Source organism: Mobula hypostoma, chromosome 4 (assembly GCF_963921235.1).
Source record: "Mobula hypostoma chromosome 4, sMobHyp1.1, whole genome shotgun sequence".
NCBI classification, from domain to species: Eukaryota; Metazoa; Chordata; class Chondrichthyes; order Myliobatiformes; family Myliobatidae; genus Mobula; species Mobula hypostoma.
This window is the reverse complement of record NC_086100.1, coordinates 198376690-198393963: the sequence shown is the minus strand read 5'-3', so window position 1 is coordinate 198393963 and position 17274 is coordinate 198376690. Positions and strand designations below refer to the sequence as shown.

General features: G+C 44.7%; 1 protein-coding gene across 1 annotated transcript in view; it reads right to left on the bottom strand.

Annotated features, from left to right (window-relative positions):
- The window catches only part of cct7 (chaperonin containing TCP1, subunit 7 (eta)), a 40987-nt gene extending 31753 nt beyond the window's left edge, over positions 1-9234 (bottom strand). The window contains exon 1 of the mRNA XM_063047180.1: positions 9130-9234. Coding sequence (XP_062903250.1) covers positions 9130-9135 — 6 coding nt within the window. The 5' untranslated portion in view covers positions 9136-9234. The remainder of the gene's footprint in view (positions 1-9129) is intronic.
- Positions 9235-17274: the final 8040 nt, after the last annotated feature.

Here is a 17274-nt window from a genome sequence, read left to right as displayed (position 1 = left end):
TTCGAACCCACCCGCCGGAGGTTCGACCACATCCATGTGGATATCGTGGGGCCCCAGCCAGTGTCATGAGGAGCGCGGTACCTCCTAACTATGATAGACCGGTTCACCAGATGGCCAGAGGCGGTCCCGCTCACCGACACCACCTCCGAATCCTGTGCCCGAGCACTGATCACAACCTGGGTAGCCCGCTTCGGGGTACCGGCCTACATTACCTCCGACAGGGGCGCCCAGTTCACCTCCAGCCTGTGGTCGGCTATGGCCAGTCTTTTAGGAACACAGCTACACCACACAACTGCCTACCACAAACAGTCGAACGGACTAGTGGAGCGCTTCCACCATCACCTGAAATCGGCTCTCATGGCCCGCCTGGAGGGGCCTAACTGGGTGGACGAGCTTCCCTGGGTCCTGCTCGGAATCCTCACGGCACCCAAAGAGGATCTGCACACCTCGTCGGCCGAGTTGGTGTACGGCGCACCCCTGGTAGTCCCAGGAGAGTTCATACCAGCCCCAAGGGGGCAAGAGGAAGAACCCACAGCAGTCCTGGACAGACTACAGGAGAGGCTCAGTAACCTGGCCCCCATCCCCACTTCACAGCACGGACAGAGCCCGACCTGCGTACCCAAAGACCTGCAGAACTGTAAGTTTCTTTTTGTACGACGGGGCGGACACCGGGCACCGCTACAGCGGCCCTACGAGGGGCCGTTTAAGGTGATCAGGAACAACGGGTCCATGTTCGTGCTGGACATTGGGGCGAGAGAGGAGGTTTTCACGGTGGACCGACTCAAACCGGCCCATGTGGACTTGGCGCAGCCGGTCCAGGCTCAGGCACCGCGGCGCAGGGGCAGACCTCCCAAACAGAAGCCGATCCAGACTGTGGACATTGGGGGATGTATCGCCGGTTCTGGGGGGGGGGGGGGTTATGTGGCGACCCACTTTCTGGCACCCACGAACCGGCTCACAACAGCGCGCGCAGGCAGAGGGCCGGCCCCAAAAAGGGTGCCAGGCCATCTTCACCAGCAGGGGAAAAATCCCACGCGCGGAAAGGGTCTGGGAATATGCATTCCCCACAGCAGTCCCGCCCCAGGGAGGGCGGGAACAGGAAGGCTTTAAAGCAGGCCGCGAAGTTTGAATAAATCTCTTTCATCGCAACTCTAACTCACCGACTCCGTGTGGTTATTCTAGCACTGTGTGTAGCACACCGCTACAATAGAAGAGATCTTAAATGGATTTTTTGCATCTGTATTTCTTGGGAGATGGACACAGAGTCTACAAATGTGAGGCAATGAAGCAGCGAGGTCATGGACCCCATACCCATTACAGAGGAGGAAGTGGTTACTGTCCTGAGGCAAATTAAGATGGATAAATTCTGGGGTCTAACATTTAGACCCTGTGGGAGGCAAATGTAGAGATTGCAGGGGTCCTAGCAGAGATGTTTAAATCATCCTTACCGACAGGTGAGGTAGTGGAGGACTGAAGGATAGCTAATGTTTTTCCACTATTTAAGAAAGGCTCTAAAAATAAACCCAAAAATTATTGGCTGCTGAGCCTAACGTTAGCAGTGGCAAGTTATTGAAAGCTATTCTAGGCAACAGGATATAGAAGTATTTGGATAAACTTGGATATATAAGTACATGGACTGATGAGGGATTGCCAACATGGTTTTAAGGGTGGTAGGTCATGTCTAACCAATCATAGAATTTTTTGAGGAAGTTACCAGGAAAGTTGATGAAGGCAAGGCAATGGATGGTATCTACATGGATTTTAGCAAGGCATTTGACAAGGTCACACATAGGAAGTTGGTCAAGAAGGTTCAGTCGCTTGGCATTGAGGATGAGGTAATAAACTGAATTAGACATTGGCTTTGCGGGAGAAGCCAAAGAGTGGTAGAAGATAGTTGCCTCTCTGACTGGAGGCCTGTGACTTGTAGTTTGCTGCAGGGATTGGTGCTGGGTCCATTGTTTGTCATCTGTATGGATGACCTGGATGATAATGTGGTAAACTAGATCATTAAATCTGCAGATGACACCAAGATTAGGGGTGTAGTGGACAGTGAGGAAGACCATCATGGCTTGCAGTGGAATCCAGACCAGCTGAAAAAATGTAATTTGATGCAGACAAGTGTGAGATGTTGCCCTTTTGGAGGACCAACTAGGATAGGACTTACATGGTGAATGGTAGGGCATTGGGGAGTGTAGTAGAACAGAGAGATCGGGGAATACAGATCCATAATTCATTGGAAGTGGCTTCACGGGTACAGTAGATAGGGTCACAAAGAAAGCTTTTGACACAGTGGCCTTCATAAATCAAAGTACTGAGTACAGGAGTTGAGATGTTATGTTGAAGTTGTATAAAACACTGATGAGACATAATTTGGAATACTGAGTGCAGTTTTTGGTCGCCTCCCTACAGGAAAGCTGTCACAAGATTGAAAGAGTGCAGAGAAAATTTTACAAGGGTGTTTCCAGGACTTGAGGAAGGTTGGATAGGCTAGGATTTTATTCCCCAGAATGGAGTAGAATGAGAGGAGATTTGATAGAGGGGTACAGATTGGGTAAATGCAAACAGGCTTTTTCCGTTGAAGTTGGGTGAGATTAGAACTATAGGATGAAAGGTAAAATGTTTAAGGGGAACATGAGAGGGAGCTTCTTCACTGAGGGTTATGAGAGTGTGGAACAAGCTGCCAGTGGAAGTGGTGGATTCAGATTTGATTTCAACATTTAAGAAAGTCCACCACTTCCACTGGCAGCTTGTTCTTGTTCCACATGAACTGCATCTGGACTAACTCGTTACTCCTTTTGTTTACGCTCTATTTAATTTGTAACTTAGAGTAATTTTATATCTTTGCACTGTACTGCTACCACAAAACAAATTTTATATCATGAAAGTTCGTGATAATAAACCTGATTTTGATTTTAGTAATGGTGGTTGAGAGATTTAACATCCTATTAGTTGTCAAATATTGCCATGAGTGGCTCAGCACCTGACAGCTGAGGAGGTAAACCAGATTACAAATTTTCCCCACCAATACAGCCCATCCTCATGTACTGCAGTAGAATCTAGGGGCAGACTAATTAACAAATTCAAGTGTTTTGCGATCAGTAACTTCTGAATTAGACAAATATGCTGCCTAATATTAAACTGAAGAAAATGAGTTGTTCAAGACAAATTTTTCTAAATTGTTCAAGTTTACAAAGGCTTGCTTTTCAATTCAGTTGAATCGTTGACATCCCGATGAACAGGCGCAATCAGTAAGGATAGGCAGGCAGTAACGCCTCTGCCATGATTATTCTAAAAGAAACAGGTGTTTCATGAGTTGCATCCTCACCCCTGACTGCATGGCCAGATTTTGCTCTAATTTCATCTACAAGTTTGCAGATAACACCACTATTGTGGGCTGTATCGCAAATAATAATGCCATACTACAGGAAGGAGATAGAGAGCAAATAGCATGGGCTATAACAACAACCTCACCCTTAACCAGCAAAACAGCCCTTCACTGACTTCAGGAAGGGGACAGTGCACACGCTCAACAATGTGGAGGTGAAAAGGGTTAAGAGCTGAGTGAACACCTTATCAAAAGACTTTCCTGGTCCAACCACGTAGATGCCACAACCAAGAAAGCACACTAGCACCTCTACTTCATCAGGAAACTAAAGAAATTTGACATGTTCCCTTTGACACTCAATTTTTGCCAATGCACTACAGACAGCATCCTTTTTTGATGCTTCACAACTTGGTATAGCAACTGCACATCACAGAAATCAGCCTTCACCCACCTCTCCATGGACTCTTGTAAGGCAGCCAACATAATCAAAGACCCCATACACTCAGAACATTGTGTTCTCCCCCCTCCCATTCAGCAAAAGATACAAAAGCCTGAAGTCTGAAAGCACATAGTACCAGGCTCAAGGACAGCTTCTATGTCTCTGTTATAAGACAAATGAACAGTATAAGGATTGACTCTTGACCTCACAGTCTACCTCACTAAGGCCTTGCACCATATTGTCTGCCTGCACTGCACTTTTCTTGTAACTATACAAGAGTATTGCGTGCAGTTTTGGTCACTTGCCTACAGGAAAGATGTAAATAAGATTGAAAGAACACAGAAAAAAAATTTACAAAGATGTGGCCAGGACAGGATAACCTGAATCATAAGGAAATATAGAATAAGTTAGCAATATATTACTTGTAACATAAAAGACTGAGAAGAGATTTGATAAAGGTATACAAAATTATGAGGGGTATAGATAGGGTAATTGCAAGCAAGCTTTATCCATTGAAGTTGGGTGGGTCTACAAATAAAGGTTATGGGTTCAGGGTGAAAGAAGTTTACAAGTTTAAGGGTTACCTTCTTCACTCAGAGGGTCTTGAAAGTGTGGAACGAGCTCTCAGTATAAATGGTGGATGCTCAATTTCAACGCTTAGAGGAAGCTTAGATAGGTAGGTGGATGGTAGGGGTATGGAAGGCAATGGTCCTGGTACAGGCTGATGGGAGTAGGCAGTTCAAATAGTTCGGTATAGACTAGATGGGCCAAAGGGCTTTTTTCTATGCTGTACTTTTCTATGACTATTACATTTTATTCTGTATTCTGTTATTATTTGCCATTGAACAACCTCAATGTACTGATATGATGGATGCCATGCAAAACAAAGTCTTGAACTGATAATTAACCAATAGGAAGACTGTGATTGTTGTTGAAAGGGGGCAGAGATTTATCAGCAATGAGGGGTATTTGTAACAAGGTTAGATTGTGCTCTTCTCAAAGTTGAACAGTGGAAGGGAAATTTGATAGAAGTGCGCAGTATCACAGCAAATCTGTTTCCATCAGCTGACGGCAAAGGACTTCAAGTAGCATGGAAGCACTGGAGGTTTAAGGCTAAGGGAGTGGGAAAATGTTTCCATGTGCAAGTAGCAACGATTGCCAACCCTACACAAGCACATTGGAAGCAGAAACAGATTTCCAATGATAAATCATGACCTATTAACTCTGTTACACTTTCCAGACACTGACTGACCTGCTGAGCACTGGTAGCATTTTCTATTAAACAACTACATAGCTTCCCTGTATTCATAAGTACACAAAATGTGAAGAACTTGGCAGGTCAGGTGGCATCTATGGAGAGGAATTGCGTCGACATTTTGGGCCGAGACCATTCATCAGGACAAGGAAGTTCTGGATATCGTAATATTTATCCTAGATTACTAAAATTACAGAAACAGATTCTGTGACTATTTTCTCACTATTGTCCATGCAACTGTTTAGATTGGCGGCTACGTTTCTGTCAAGGATACTTCATTATCAGCAAAATAGTGCAGATGCTGGAACTTTGAGGCAAAACAAACCACGTCTGCAACACTCGGGTCAGGAAACATGATTAGCTGTGCAAGAGCTTTGACTGGAAATGTTTACTTGCACAGCTAATCCTGAATATTCTGCTTTATGGTGTTGGCTGGTGCGGTTTTTTGTACCAGCCCAAGGCTGTCAGGAACACTGTAGAAAAGTCCATCAATGCCATGATCCATGACTTGGGAATGAGAATCCAGGGCAAACGGTGAGTACCAAAACCAGACCCAGGATCTGGTTATTATCAGCGACATAACATGTGTTGTAGCAGTACAGTGAAATTTATTGTTTTGTGGCAGTACAGTCCAATACATAAAATATTCTGTAAATTGCAGTAAGAAATATACATAGAGCACAAAGAGTAGATAGTGAGGTAGTGTTCAAGGATCATTCAGAAATCTGTTGGCAGACAGGAAGAATGTTGAGTGTGTGTCTCATCCCTGATGGTAGCAATGAGAAGTGGGCATGATGGCTTGAGTGGTACAACAGAGCCAGTCGCTGGGAGATGGAAGCAGAGAAGAGGGCTACTCAATGATTCTACTGTGCATTTAGTTTGGAACGGGGATCCCAACCTTCTTCATGCCACAGACCTCTACCATTAACCAAGGGGTCCATGGCCCTCAGGTAGGGAACCCCTGGAGAAGGATAAACAATTCAGTGCAAATGAAGGAGCACTGAACCTTGTAAATCCCCAAATGTTCTCCAGGATCTGAAATACTGGTAGCTTCATAGTACAGACTCACCTCTTCTCTCAAGCAGACACGACAGTAAATGACATGGAACAGTTTCCAGTTAAGTATTTATTCTGTATGCAACAGCACCAATACAATTTCTGTTTGCAAAGTTTGCTTTACAAAACCTTGTCACAAATTTTGTTCAGTACGAGAGCAATTACACCTGCAACTCACTCCAGTGGATCTAAAGCTTGGGGAACATTCTGAAATCATGAAAGGTACCATACAGGGTTTGATTTTCTTTCACAAACATCAAGGTGACCTGATCTGATTTGGTCATGCCAATATATGAACTATGGGATGGGCATCTTGGTCAGTATGGATGAGCTGAGCCGAGGGGCCTGCTGCTATGCTCTATCACTCTGGCTTGTCAATACCACGATGCATCGCATCGCTGGAGTGGTTTATTATTACTGCTGAGTCACACGCACAGAGATGCAGTGAAAAGCTTCTGTTTACATGCCATCCAGACAGATCATTAGTCATAGAACACTACAGCAGACACTGGCCCTTCAGCCCATCTAGCCCATGCCAAGCTGTTTTTCTGCTGAGTCCTATTAACCTGTACAATAGACCTCCAGAGCCTTCCCAACCAAGTACTTATCCAAATTCCTATGAAATGACTAAATTGAGCCTAAATCCACCACTACCACTGGCACCACCTTCTGAGTGAAGAAGTTCCCCCCTCATGTTCCCCTTAAATCTTTTACCTTTCACCCTTAACCTATGATATTTAGTTCTAGTCTCACCCAACCTCAGTGGAAAAAACCTGCTTGCATTTACCCCATCTATGTACTCCTCATAATTTTGTATAGCTCTATCAAATCTCCCCTCATTATCCTAGAGGTCACACACAGAATGAAGCTCAGGTCTACACTGTCCCATCACATACTCCCTTATCTGAACCTCTCATACACTGAGGTACGTGTGGGCACACGGCCAAGTGGTTAAGGCATTGGACTAGCGACCTGATGGTTGTGAGTTCGAGCCCCAGCTGAGGGAACGTGTTGTGTCCTTGAACAAGGCACTTAATCACACATTGCTCTGCGACAACACTGGTGCCAAGCTGTATGGGTCCTAATGCCCTTCCCTTGGACAACATTGATGTCGTGGAGAGGGGAGACTTGCAGCATGGGCAACTGCTGGTCTTCCATACAACCTTGCCCAGGCCTGCGCCCTGGAGACTTTCCAGCCACAGATCCATGCTCTCGCAAGACTAACGGATGCCATACACTGAGGTAGTACAAAGGAAAACAGAATAGCTCTGTTCGAGGGTCTCCGCTCAAAACATCAATTGTTTATTCCTCTCTATAGATGCTGAGTTCCTCCAACATACTGTGTGAACAGTTCTCTGCTGTTAATTAGATTTGGGCAGAGCAGTTGCCATACTGAGCTGCTACAGTGAGACAGCGCTGCGAGAAAGAGAAAAATCAGAATCAGGTTTAATATCACTGGCATATGCCGTGAAATTTGGTCTTTGCAGCAGCAGTACAATGCAATACATAATAATAGAGAAAAAAAACTGAATTACAAGTATAAATTGTTAAATTAAATAAGCATGCAAAAATAAAAACAAAGTAGTGAGGTAGTCTTCATGGGTTCAATGACCATTTAGAAATCCGATGGCAGAGAGGAAGAAGTTGTTCCTAAACCGTTGAGTGTGTGCCTTCAGGCTCCTGTATCTCCTTCCTGACGGTAGCGATGAGAAGAGGGCATGACCTAGTGATGGGGGTCCTTACTGATGGTCGCTGCCTTTCTGAGGCACCGCTCCTTGAAACGAAGCCATAAATCAGCAACAGGGATAGGGTTGACATCACAGACAGCACCAGGAAGGACAGGGCAGAGGATGGGGAGGGAGGCAGCTGTGGCCAGTGCTAATAGCACACTGACGAACTGCTATTGGTTTATTACTGTCAAATGTACCAAGGTCATACTGTCATATGTACCTTGCTTTGCATATTGTCTGCACAGATCAATTCATTACAACAGTGCTCCTGGCTGAGCTCAGGGCTGTACTAAAATTCAATGTTTTAGGAACAGCTTTTTTCCCTCTGTCATCAGATGAACCCATGTGCATTACCTATTATTTTTTGCTTTCTTTTTGCACTACTTATTTAATTTTACATATTTATTTATGATTAAATAGTGTGGAATAGGCCCTCTGACCTTTTGAGCTGCACCGCCCAGCAAATCCCCCGATTTAATCCGCGCCTAATCACAGGACAATTTTTACAGTGACCAATTAACTACCAACTGGTATGTCTTTGGACTGTGGGAGGAAACCGTGGCAGCCAGAGGAAACCCATGCCGTCACAGGGAGAACGTACAAACTCCTTACAGACAGCGGCAGGAATTTGACCCAGGTCGCTGGTATTGTAAATCATTGGGCTAACCACTACACCACCAAGTTGCTTATATGTATTTTCTTATTGTAATTTAGAGATTTTTTATTATGTACTGCAAATTTCAATACTGCAAACAACAAATTTCACCACATATGCCAGTGGTGAACTACCAACTGGTGCATCTATGGACAATGGGATTCTGATAAAACAAAGTGCAACAACTTCACCACATAATGCCCTGCCCTTCATGAGAGGAACAGTAAGGTCATGGGGCCGTTCCTCTCCAGAGCTGAGCCTGGTGCCTCCGGGACAGCCTCCCCCTCCACCTCCACCTCCATCCGGCCGGAGTGTTTGGATCTTGCTGTGCCCACGCTTACCTACCGTGACCACCCCCCGGGGGCTGCTCCCCTGACTAGGGCGCTGTCACCCATGCCTCGATATACCCGACCCGACCGCCCGCTCACAGCCACCGCCCCCTTAAAGAGATCACCGGCAAGCGTCTCCCTCCGCTCGGCTCAAGGCTGCGGCCCACAGTCCCAACCCCATTCACCCCGCCATGCGAAGCGATCGCTCACTAATACCCGCTCCAACCGCAAGGACGCTCTGCCCGGCACACGCTGGGCCCCTGTCCCCGGCAGCAGCGCATCCACCGGGAGTAGATGGCGCTGGATTACACCGCTCCCCCACGCCGGTACCCCCGCTCACCATCATCTTGTCGGCTGTCAGGAAAACCTCCCGGCATCCACCGCGCCGCCCGAACCTTCCAGCAACTACTCCACCACCGGTCTGGCGTCATGACGCCATCACCCGCCGGTCGCCATGGTGACCATGACGCCTCCGTGCTAGCAGCAAAGATGGCGGCTCGAACACTAAGACTGTAAAATACAGGACCAAAGTAAGCCATTTGATTCACCGATCCTGCTCCGTTATTTCATTATAGCTCATCTAATTTTCCTCTCAGTCCCAGTCTCCTGCCTTTTCTCCGTATCCCTTCTTGCCCTGAACCATAAAGAATCTATCTATTTCTGCCTTAAGTATACATAAAGACTTGGTCTCCGCGGCTGTCTGTGGTAAAGAATTCCAGTTTACCGCTCTCTGGCTAAAGAAATTCCTCACCTCCGTTCTAAAAGGACACCCCTCTATTTTGAGACGCCTTTCACCATTCAAAAGGTTTCAATAAGGTCATCCCTCATTCTTCTGAATTCTAGTGAATACGGGCCCAGAGCTGTTAAACACTCTTCATATGACAAGCCATTCAATCCTGGAATCATTTTCGTGAGCTTCTCTGAACACTCTCCAGTTTCAGCACAGCCTTTCTAAGATAAGAGGCCCAAAACTGCTCTCAATACTTAACCAGTGCTTTATAAAGAACATTACATCCTTATTTTTATATTCTAGTCGTCCTAAAATGAATGCTAACATTGCATTTGCCTTCCTCACCACAGATTCAACCTGCAAAATAACCTCTAGGGAATCCTGCACAAGCACCCCTAAGTCCCTTTACAGCTCAGTTTTTTGTATTTTTCTCCATTTAGAAAATAGTCAACCTTTTATTTCTTCTATCAGTGCATGACCATTCACTTCCTGACACTGCATTCTACCTGTCATTTCTTTGCCCATTCTCCTAATCTGTTTAAGTCCTTCTGTAGCCTCTCTTCTTCCTCAAAAAGACCTGCTCCTCCATCTATCTTTATATAATCTGTAACAAAGCCATCAATTCCATCATCTAAATCATTGACATATAACATAAAAAGAATCAGTCCCAACACAGACCCCTGTGGAACACCACTAGTCTCCAGAAGCCAATCAGAGAAGGTTCCATTTATTCATACTCTTTGCCTCCTGTCAATCAGCCACTGCTTTATCCAGGCTAGAATCTTTCCTGTAATACCATGGGCTCATAGCTTGTTAAGCAGCCTTATGTGTGGCATCTTGTAAAAGACATTCTGAAAATCCGAGTACACAACATCAACTGATTTTCCTTTGTCGATTCTGCTTGTTACTTCTTCAAAGAATTCCAACAGATTTGTCAGGCGAGATTTTCCCTTGAGGGAACCATGCTGACTACAGCCTATTTTATCATGTACCTCCAAGTATCCTGAGACCTCATCCTTAATATTCAACTCCAATATCTTCCCAGCCACTGAGGTCAGACTAACTGGCCTATAGTTTCCTTTCTTCTGCCTCTCTCCCTTCTTGAAGAGTGGAGTGACATTTGCAATTTTCCAGTCTTCCAGAACCATCCAGAATCTAGTGATTCTTGAAAGCTTATTACTAATGCCTCTACAATCCCTTCAGTCACATCTATCAGAACTCTGGGAGGTACACCATCTGGCCCACTAAAGGTCTGAATCTACCTTCAGACCTTTCAATTTCCTGAGAACCTTCTCTCAAGTTATAGTAACTTTACACACTTCATGACCCTTGACACTCTTGAACTTCCACCATATTGCTAGTGTCTTCCGCAGTGAAGACTAATGCAAAATATTTATTCAGTTCCTCCTCCATTACTACCTCTCCAGCATCATTTTCCAGCAGTCCAATAACAACTCTCAACCCTCTTTTACACTTCAAGTATCGGAGGAAACTTTTGGTATCTTCTTCAATTTTATTGGCTAGCTTACTTTCATATTCCATCTTTACCTTTTTAATGACTTTTGTAGTTGCCTTCTGTTGGTTTTTAAAAGCTTCCCACTAATTTTTACTTTATTATATGCCCTCTCTTTAGCTTTATGCTGGTTTTGACTGCTCTTGTTAGCTATGGTTGTGTTATCTTTCCTTTCCAATACTTCTTCCTCTTTGGGATGTATATACCCAGTGCATTCTGAATTGTTTCCAGAAATTCCAGCCATTGCTGCTCTACCGTCATCCCTGCCAGTGCTCCTTTCCAATCAATTCTGGCCAACTCCTCTCTCATGCCTCTGTCATTCCCTTTACTCCACTGTAATACTGATGCGTACATCTGACTTCAGCTTTTCCTCAAATTTCAGTATGAATTAGATCACTTGCCTCTAAGGGTTCATTTCCCTCAAGCTCTCCAATCAATTCTGGAATCCCCCTCTTGGAATCCAGCACCAACCTGATTTTCCCAAACTACCTGCATATTGAAGTTCCCCATGATCATTGTAACATTGCCCTTTTGGCATGCAGTTTTATCTCCCATTGTAGTTTGTAGACCACATCCTTGCTACTGTTTGGAGGTCTGCAGACCAACTCCCATCAGGGTCTGTTCAGCCTTGCAGTGCCTTACCGCTGTCCACAAAGATTCAACACCTACCTCTTTTTGTTTGTCACCTCTTTTTGATGATTTGATTTCATTTTTTACCAACAGAGCAATGCCACCTCCTCTGGCTTCCTGCCTATCCTTTTGATACAATGTGTATCCTTCGACATTAATCTCCCACCTGTAATCTTCTTTCAGCCACAATTCAGTGATGCCTACTGTGGGAGGTGAGGGAGGAGATTGCTGAGTCTCTGGCGATGATCTTTACATCATCAATGGGGACGAGAGAGGTTCTGGAGAATTGGAGAGTTGCAGATATTGTTCCCTTATTCAAGAAAGGGAGGAGGAATATCCCAGGAAATTATAGACCAGTGAGTCTTACTTCAGTGGTTGGTAAGTTGATGCGGAAGATCCTGAGAGGCAGGATTTATGAACATTTGGAGAGGCATAATATGATTAGGAATAGTCAGCATGGCTTTTGTCAAAGGCTGGTCGTGCCTTACGAGTGTAATTGAATTTTTTGGGGATGTGACTAAACACATTGATGAAGGAAGAGCAGTAGATGTAGTGTATATGGATGTTAGCAAGGCATTTGATAAGGTACCCCGTGCAAGGCTTATTGAGAAAGTAAAGAGACATGGGATCAAAGGGGACATTGCTTCGTGGATCCAGAACTGGCTTGCTCACAGAAGGCAAAGAGTAGTTGTAGATGGGTCATATTTTGCATGGAGGTCGGTAGCCAGTGGTGTGCCTCAGGGACCCCTACTCTTTGTGATTTTTATAAATGGCCTGGATGAGGAAGTGGAGGGATGGGTTAGTAAATTTATTGATGACACAAAGGTTGGGGTGTTGTGAATAGTGTGGAGGGCTGTCAGAGGTTTCAGTGGGACATTGATAGGATGCAAAACTGGGCTGAGAAGTGGCAGATGGAGTTCAACCCAGATAAGTGTGAGGTGGTTCATTTTGATAGGTCAAATATGGTGGCAGATTATAGCATTAATGGTAAGACTCTTGGCAATGTGGGGGATCAGAGGGATCTTGGGCTACAAGTCCAGAGGACAGTCAAAGCTGCTGCGCAGGTTGACAGTGTTGTTAAGAAGGCATACGGTGCATTGGCCTTCATCAACCATGGGATTGAGTTTAGGAGCCGAGGAGTAATGTTGCAGTTATATAGGACCCTGGTCAGACCCCACTTGGAGTACTGTGCTCAGTTCTGGTCGCCTCACTACAGGAAGGATGTGGAAGCCATAGAAAGGGTGCAGAGGAGATTTACAAGGATGTTGCCTGGATTGGGGAGCATGCCTTATAAGAATAGGTTGAGTGAACTTGGCCTTTTCTCCTTGGAGCGACAGAGGATGAGAGGTGACCTGATCGAGGTGTACAAGATAATGAGAGGCATTGATCGTGTGGATAGTCAGAGGCTTTTCTCCAGGGCTTCTGAAATGGCTGACACAAGAGGGCATAGTTTTGGAAGTAGGTACAGAGGAGATGTCAGGGGTAAGTTTTTTTACGCAGAGAGTGGTGAGTGCGTAGAATGGGCTGCCGGCGGCAATGGTGGAGGTGGAAACGATAGGGTCTTTTATGAGACTCCTGGATGGCTACATGGAGCTTAGAAAAATAGGGGGCTATGGGTAAGCCTAGCTAGTTCTAAGGTAGGGATGTGTTCAGCATGGCTTTGTGGGCCGAAGTCATAGTCATAGTCATACTTTATTGATCCCGGGGGAAATTGGTTTTCGTTACAGTTGCACAATAAATAATTAAATAGTAATAAAACCATAAATAGTTAAATAGTAATATGTAAATTATGCCAGGAAATAAGTCCAGGACCAGCCTATTGGCTCAAGGTGTCTGACCCTCCAAGGGAGGAGTTGTAAAGTTTGATGGCCACAGGCAGGAATGACTTCCTATGACGCTCTGTGCTGCATCTCGGTGGAATGAGTCTCTGGCTGAATGTACTCCTGTGCCCAACCAGTACATTAAGAAGGGCCTAGGGCCTGTATTGTGCTGTAGGTTTTCTATGTTTCTATGTTTCTGTGTAAGTTCACATGTACGGATGTGCTAGGCCATCTGCACCACTCTCTGCAGAGTCCCGTGATTGAGGGAAGTACAGTTCCCATACCGGGCTGTGATGCAGCCAGTCAGGATGCTCTCAATTATGCTCCTTCAACCTTTCAACCAACAGGACCTTAAACCAGCGTAGACAACTTCACTCAGAGTTCAAAGTTCAAAGTAAATTTGACACAGATCAAACTACTGACTTTCTTTCAACAACTTTTTAACAACTCACATTTTCAGTATTTTTTATGAGTTGCACAAGTTATCTTCTCTTGCTCATTGGTTGCTTGTCAGTCTTTGTCAGCATATTGTATATCTTTATTTTCCTGTAAATGCCTGCAAGAAAATGAATCTCATGTACATTGATAATAAATATATCGATTTTTTTTTCTTTTGAATGCTGCTTATCTGATGTGATGTCCCTGTGATGCTGTTACAAGTAAGTTTTTCATTGCACCTGTACTTGTACATGTGACTATACACTTCAGAATTAGACTCAGATTTACTATTACCAGGTTTCGGTTTAATTATAGATCGATCGATAGATACTTTATTGATCCCAAAGGAAATTACAGTGTCACAGTAGCATTACAAGTGCACAGATATACAAATATTAGAAGAGAAGTAAGAAAGAATAAAAATAAGTTACCTTAAAAATAAAATGCACAAGATTTACCAGTCAATGATCACTTTCTCGGCTATGGGTTGACTCATTATAGAGCCGAATGGCCGAGGATAAGAATGACTTGATATAGCGCTCTTTGGAGCAGCGCAGTTGCCTTAGTCTATGACTAATCGTGCTCCTCTGTTCAGCCAAGGTGGCATGCAGAGGGTGAGAAACATGTCCAGAATCGCCAGGATTTTCCGGAGGGTCTTTTGTTCTACCACAGCCTCCAGTGAGTCCAGTTTGACTCCTATAACAGAGTCTGGCTTTTTAATCAGTTTATTGAGCCTGTTGGCATCACCTGTGTTGATGCCATTGCCCCAGCACACCACCGCATAGAAGATTGTACTGGCAAAAACGAACTGGTAGGCCTGTATACTCCAAAGGACCTCAGTCTTCTCAGGAAGTAGAGGTGACTCTGGCCCTTCTTGTACACAGCCTCTGTGTTGGTGCTCCACTCAAGTCTGTCATCCAGGTAGTTGTAGGTCCTCACTACATCCAGTCCTCACCACCAATAGTAACAGGGAGCAGTGTAGGCTTAGTCTTCCTAAAGTCCATCACCATCTCCTTTGTCTTACTGATGTTGAGCTGCAGATGATTCAGCTTGCACCATTTGACAAAGTCTCCACCAGGGCCCTGTATTCATTCTCCTGTCCTCCCTTTATACACCCAACTATTGCTGAGTCATCAGAGAATTTCTGCAGATGACATGACCCAGAGTTGTATCTAAAGTACCAGGTATACAGGATAAACAGGAAGGGAGACAATACAGGCCCCTGTGGGGCCCCAGTGCTGCTTATAGCCATGTCTGACACACAGCCCTGAAGTTGCACAAACTGTGGTCTGCCATTCAGGTAGTCCATTGTTCAGGATACAATGGAAGTCCCAACCAGCATTGAATGGAGCTTTTCCCCCAGCAATGAGGGCTGTATGATATATAACTATAACCATCTTATGTGATGTGAAATTTGTTGCTTTGCGACGGCAGTACAGTGCAAGGCATAAAAATCATTGTAAATTCCAAAATAGTCACCTTGGTGTTTCTTTTGGCTCTACTTCAGTTTGCACTGCTATGTGGTATTCAATCGTTCTGTCTTCATCACTGCTTTTATTGTTTTATTTACTGTATTATTAGCATGTGTACTCTTTGCTTTGTGACCTTCACGAGAGTAAGAAATTTCATGCTGGAAATGACAAGAAACTTGTGTAATCTGGACTGCTTATTTTTCTCTCTTTCCTGCTTGTAAGGAAAGGGGACTGAAACAATAAGTCTGTTTCTCTTTCAACTTAGAACACAGAACATTACAGCACAGTACAGGTCCTTTGGCCCACAACGTTGTGCCAACATTTTAAAATCTACTCTAAGATCAAGCTAACCCTTCCCTCCTATGTAGCCCTCCATTTTTCTATCATCTATGTGCCTGTCTAGGAATCTCTTAAATGTGCCTAACGTATCTGCCTCTATCATCAGGTGGCAGATCAACTGATGATCCCACTGGCGATAGCACAGGACAGTTAACATCTTAGTCCACGTGTATTTTGTAACTCACCACCATTCCTTGCACCCACCACTCTCTGTGTAAAAAGACTTACCTCTGACATCCCCCTTATACTTTCCTCCAACCACCCTGACATTATGTCTCCCTCGTATTAGCCATTCTCATCCGGGGGTAAACGTCCCTGGCTATCCACTTCATCTATGCCTCTTATCATCTTGTACACAAAGATGGCACCAGCAAAGGCAACATCCCCAAGATGGTTCATGAAGCAATTGCCTTCACTTCTTTTACATCTTCTTTTTATTTCAGACGTGCTTCTGCTACTGGTAGAACCTGTTATCTACATTCCGGTGGTGTGATTTGGGGCCGATCAAGTGATCAGGCGATTTACTGCCTCCAGGAGTGTTCCACGAGTCTGCGACCAAGGCTCACGGGAAGCTGGGAAGCCGGGGGATGAGCCCAAGATCAACTCCATCTCTCACTGATTAAAGTGCCGAGGAAGATAGAAATCATCGCGGTGGGTGCAGGAGGCAAGCTGTCTACCAGCCTCTCGCTCACGGCTGCCAGAGAAGACATTTGTGTGCAGCGGTCTCTCACTCTCTGCTCCCAGGAGAAGGTCCTTCTCTTTCAGTGATCTCTCAACGCCATTGGTGGATGGGGCTGGAGTGCGGTTTAATCGACGAGGACTGCAGGTTTGGACTAGAATTGAGTTTTTATGGTTCTAGTTCTGGTTGTTCCATTTTTGTTGCTACTTTTGGGCAATATTTGAATCGCGGTACCCTGCAAATAATTAACATTGGACGGAAATATGCCTTTTAATTTTGTGTTTTATTTTCTGTGTTTCTGCTCGGTTAGTTTTGCTGCTGCTTGCATGATTTTCCTTTGTGCATGGGGGGGGGATGATATCTGATATTTTTCTCTGAACGATTGCTTCCACAGTTCTTTCTGTCGTGACTGTCTGTGTGAAGATGAATCTCGGGGTTATATACTGTATATATACTTTGATAATAAATGTACGTCCAATCAAGTCAGCTCTTGTTTGATAAGCAACACACAGAAAAGTTGGCGGAACTCCGCAGGCCAGGCAGCATTTATACAGTCCACGTTTAGGGCTGACTGTTTACTCTTCTCCATAGATGCTGCCTGGCCTGATGAGCTCCTCCGGCATTTTGTGTGTGTTGCTTTGGATTTCCGGCATCTGCAGATTTTCTCATCTTGTTTGATAATTTGTGCATTATAGAACATAAATCTTAAAACAGTACAGCACACGTCTCCTTGGCCCACGATGTTGTAACAACCTTTTAACACAATCCAAGGTCAATCTCTTCCCGTTCAATAACCCTCTAGTTTTCTATCATCCATGCACCGGAGTTTCTTAAATATCTCGAATGTATCTGCCTTTACCAACC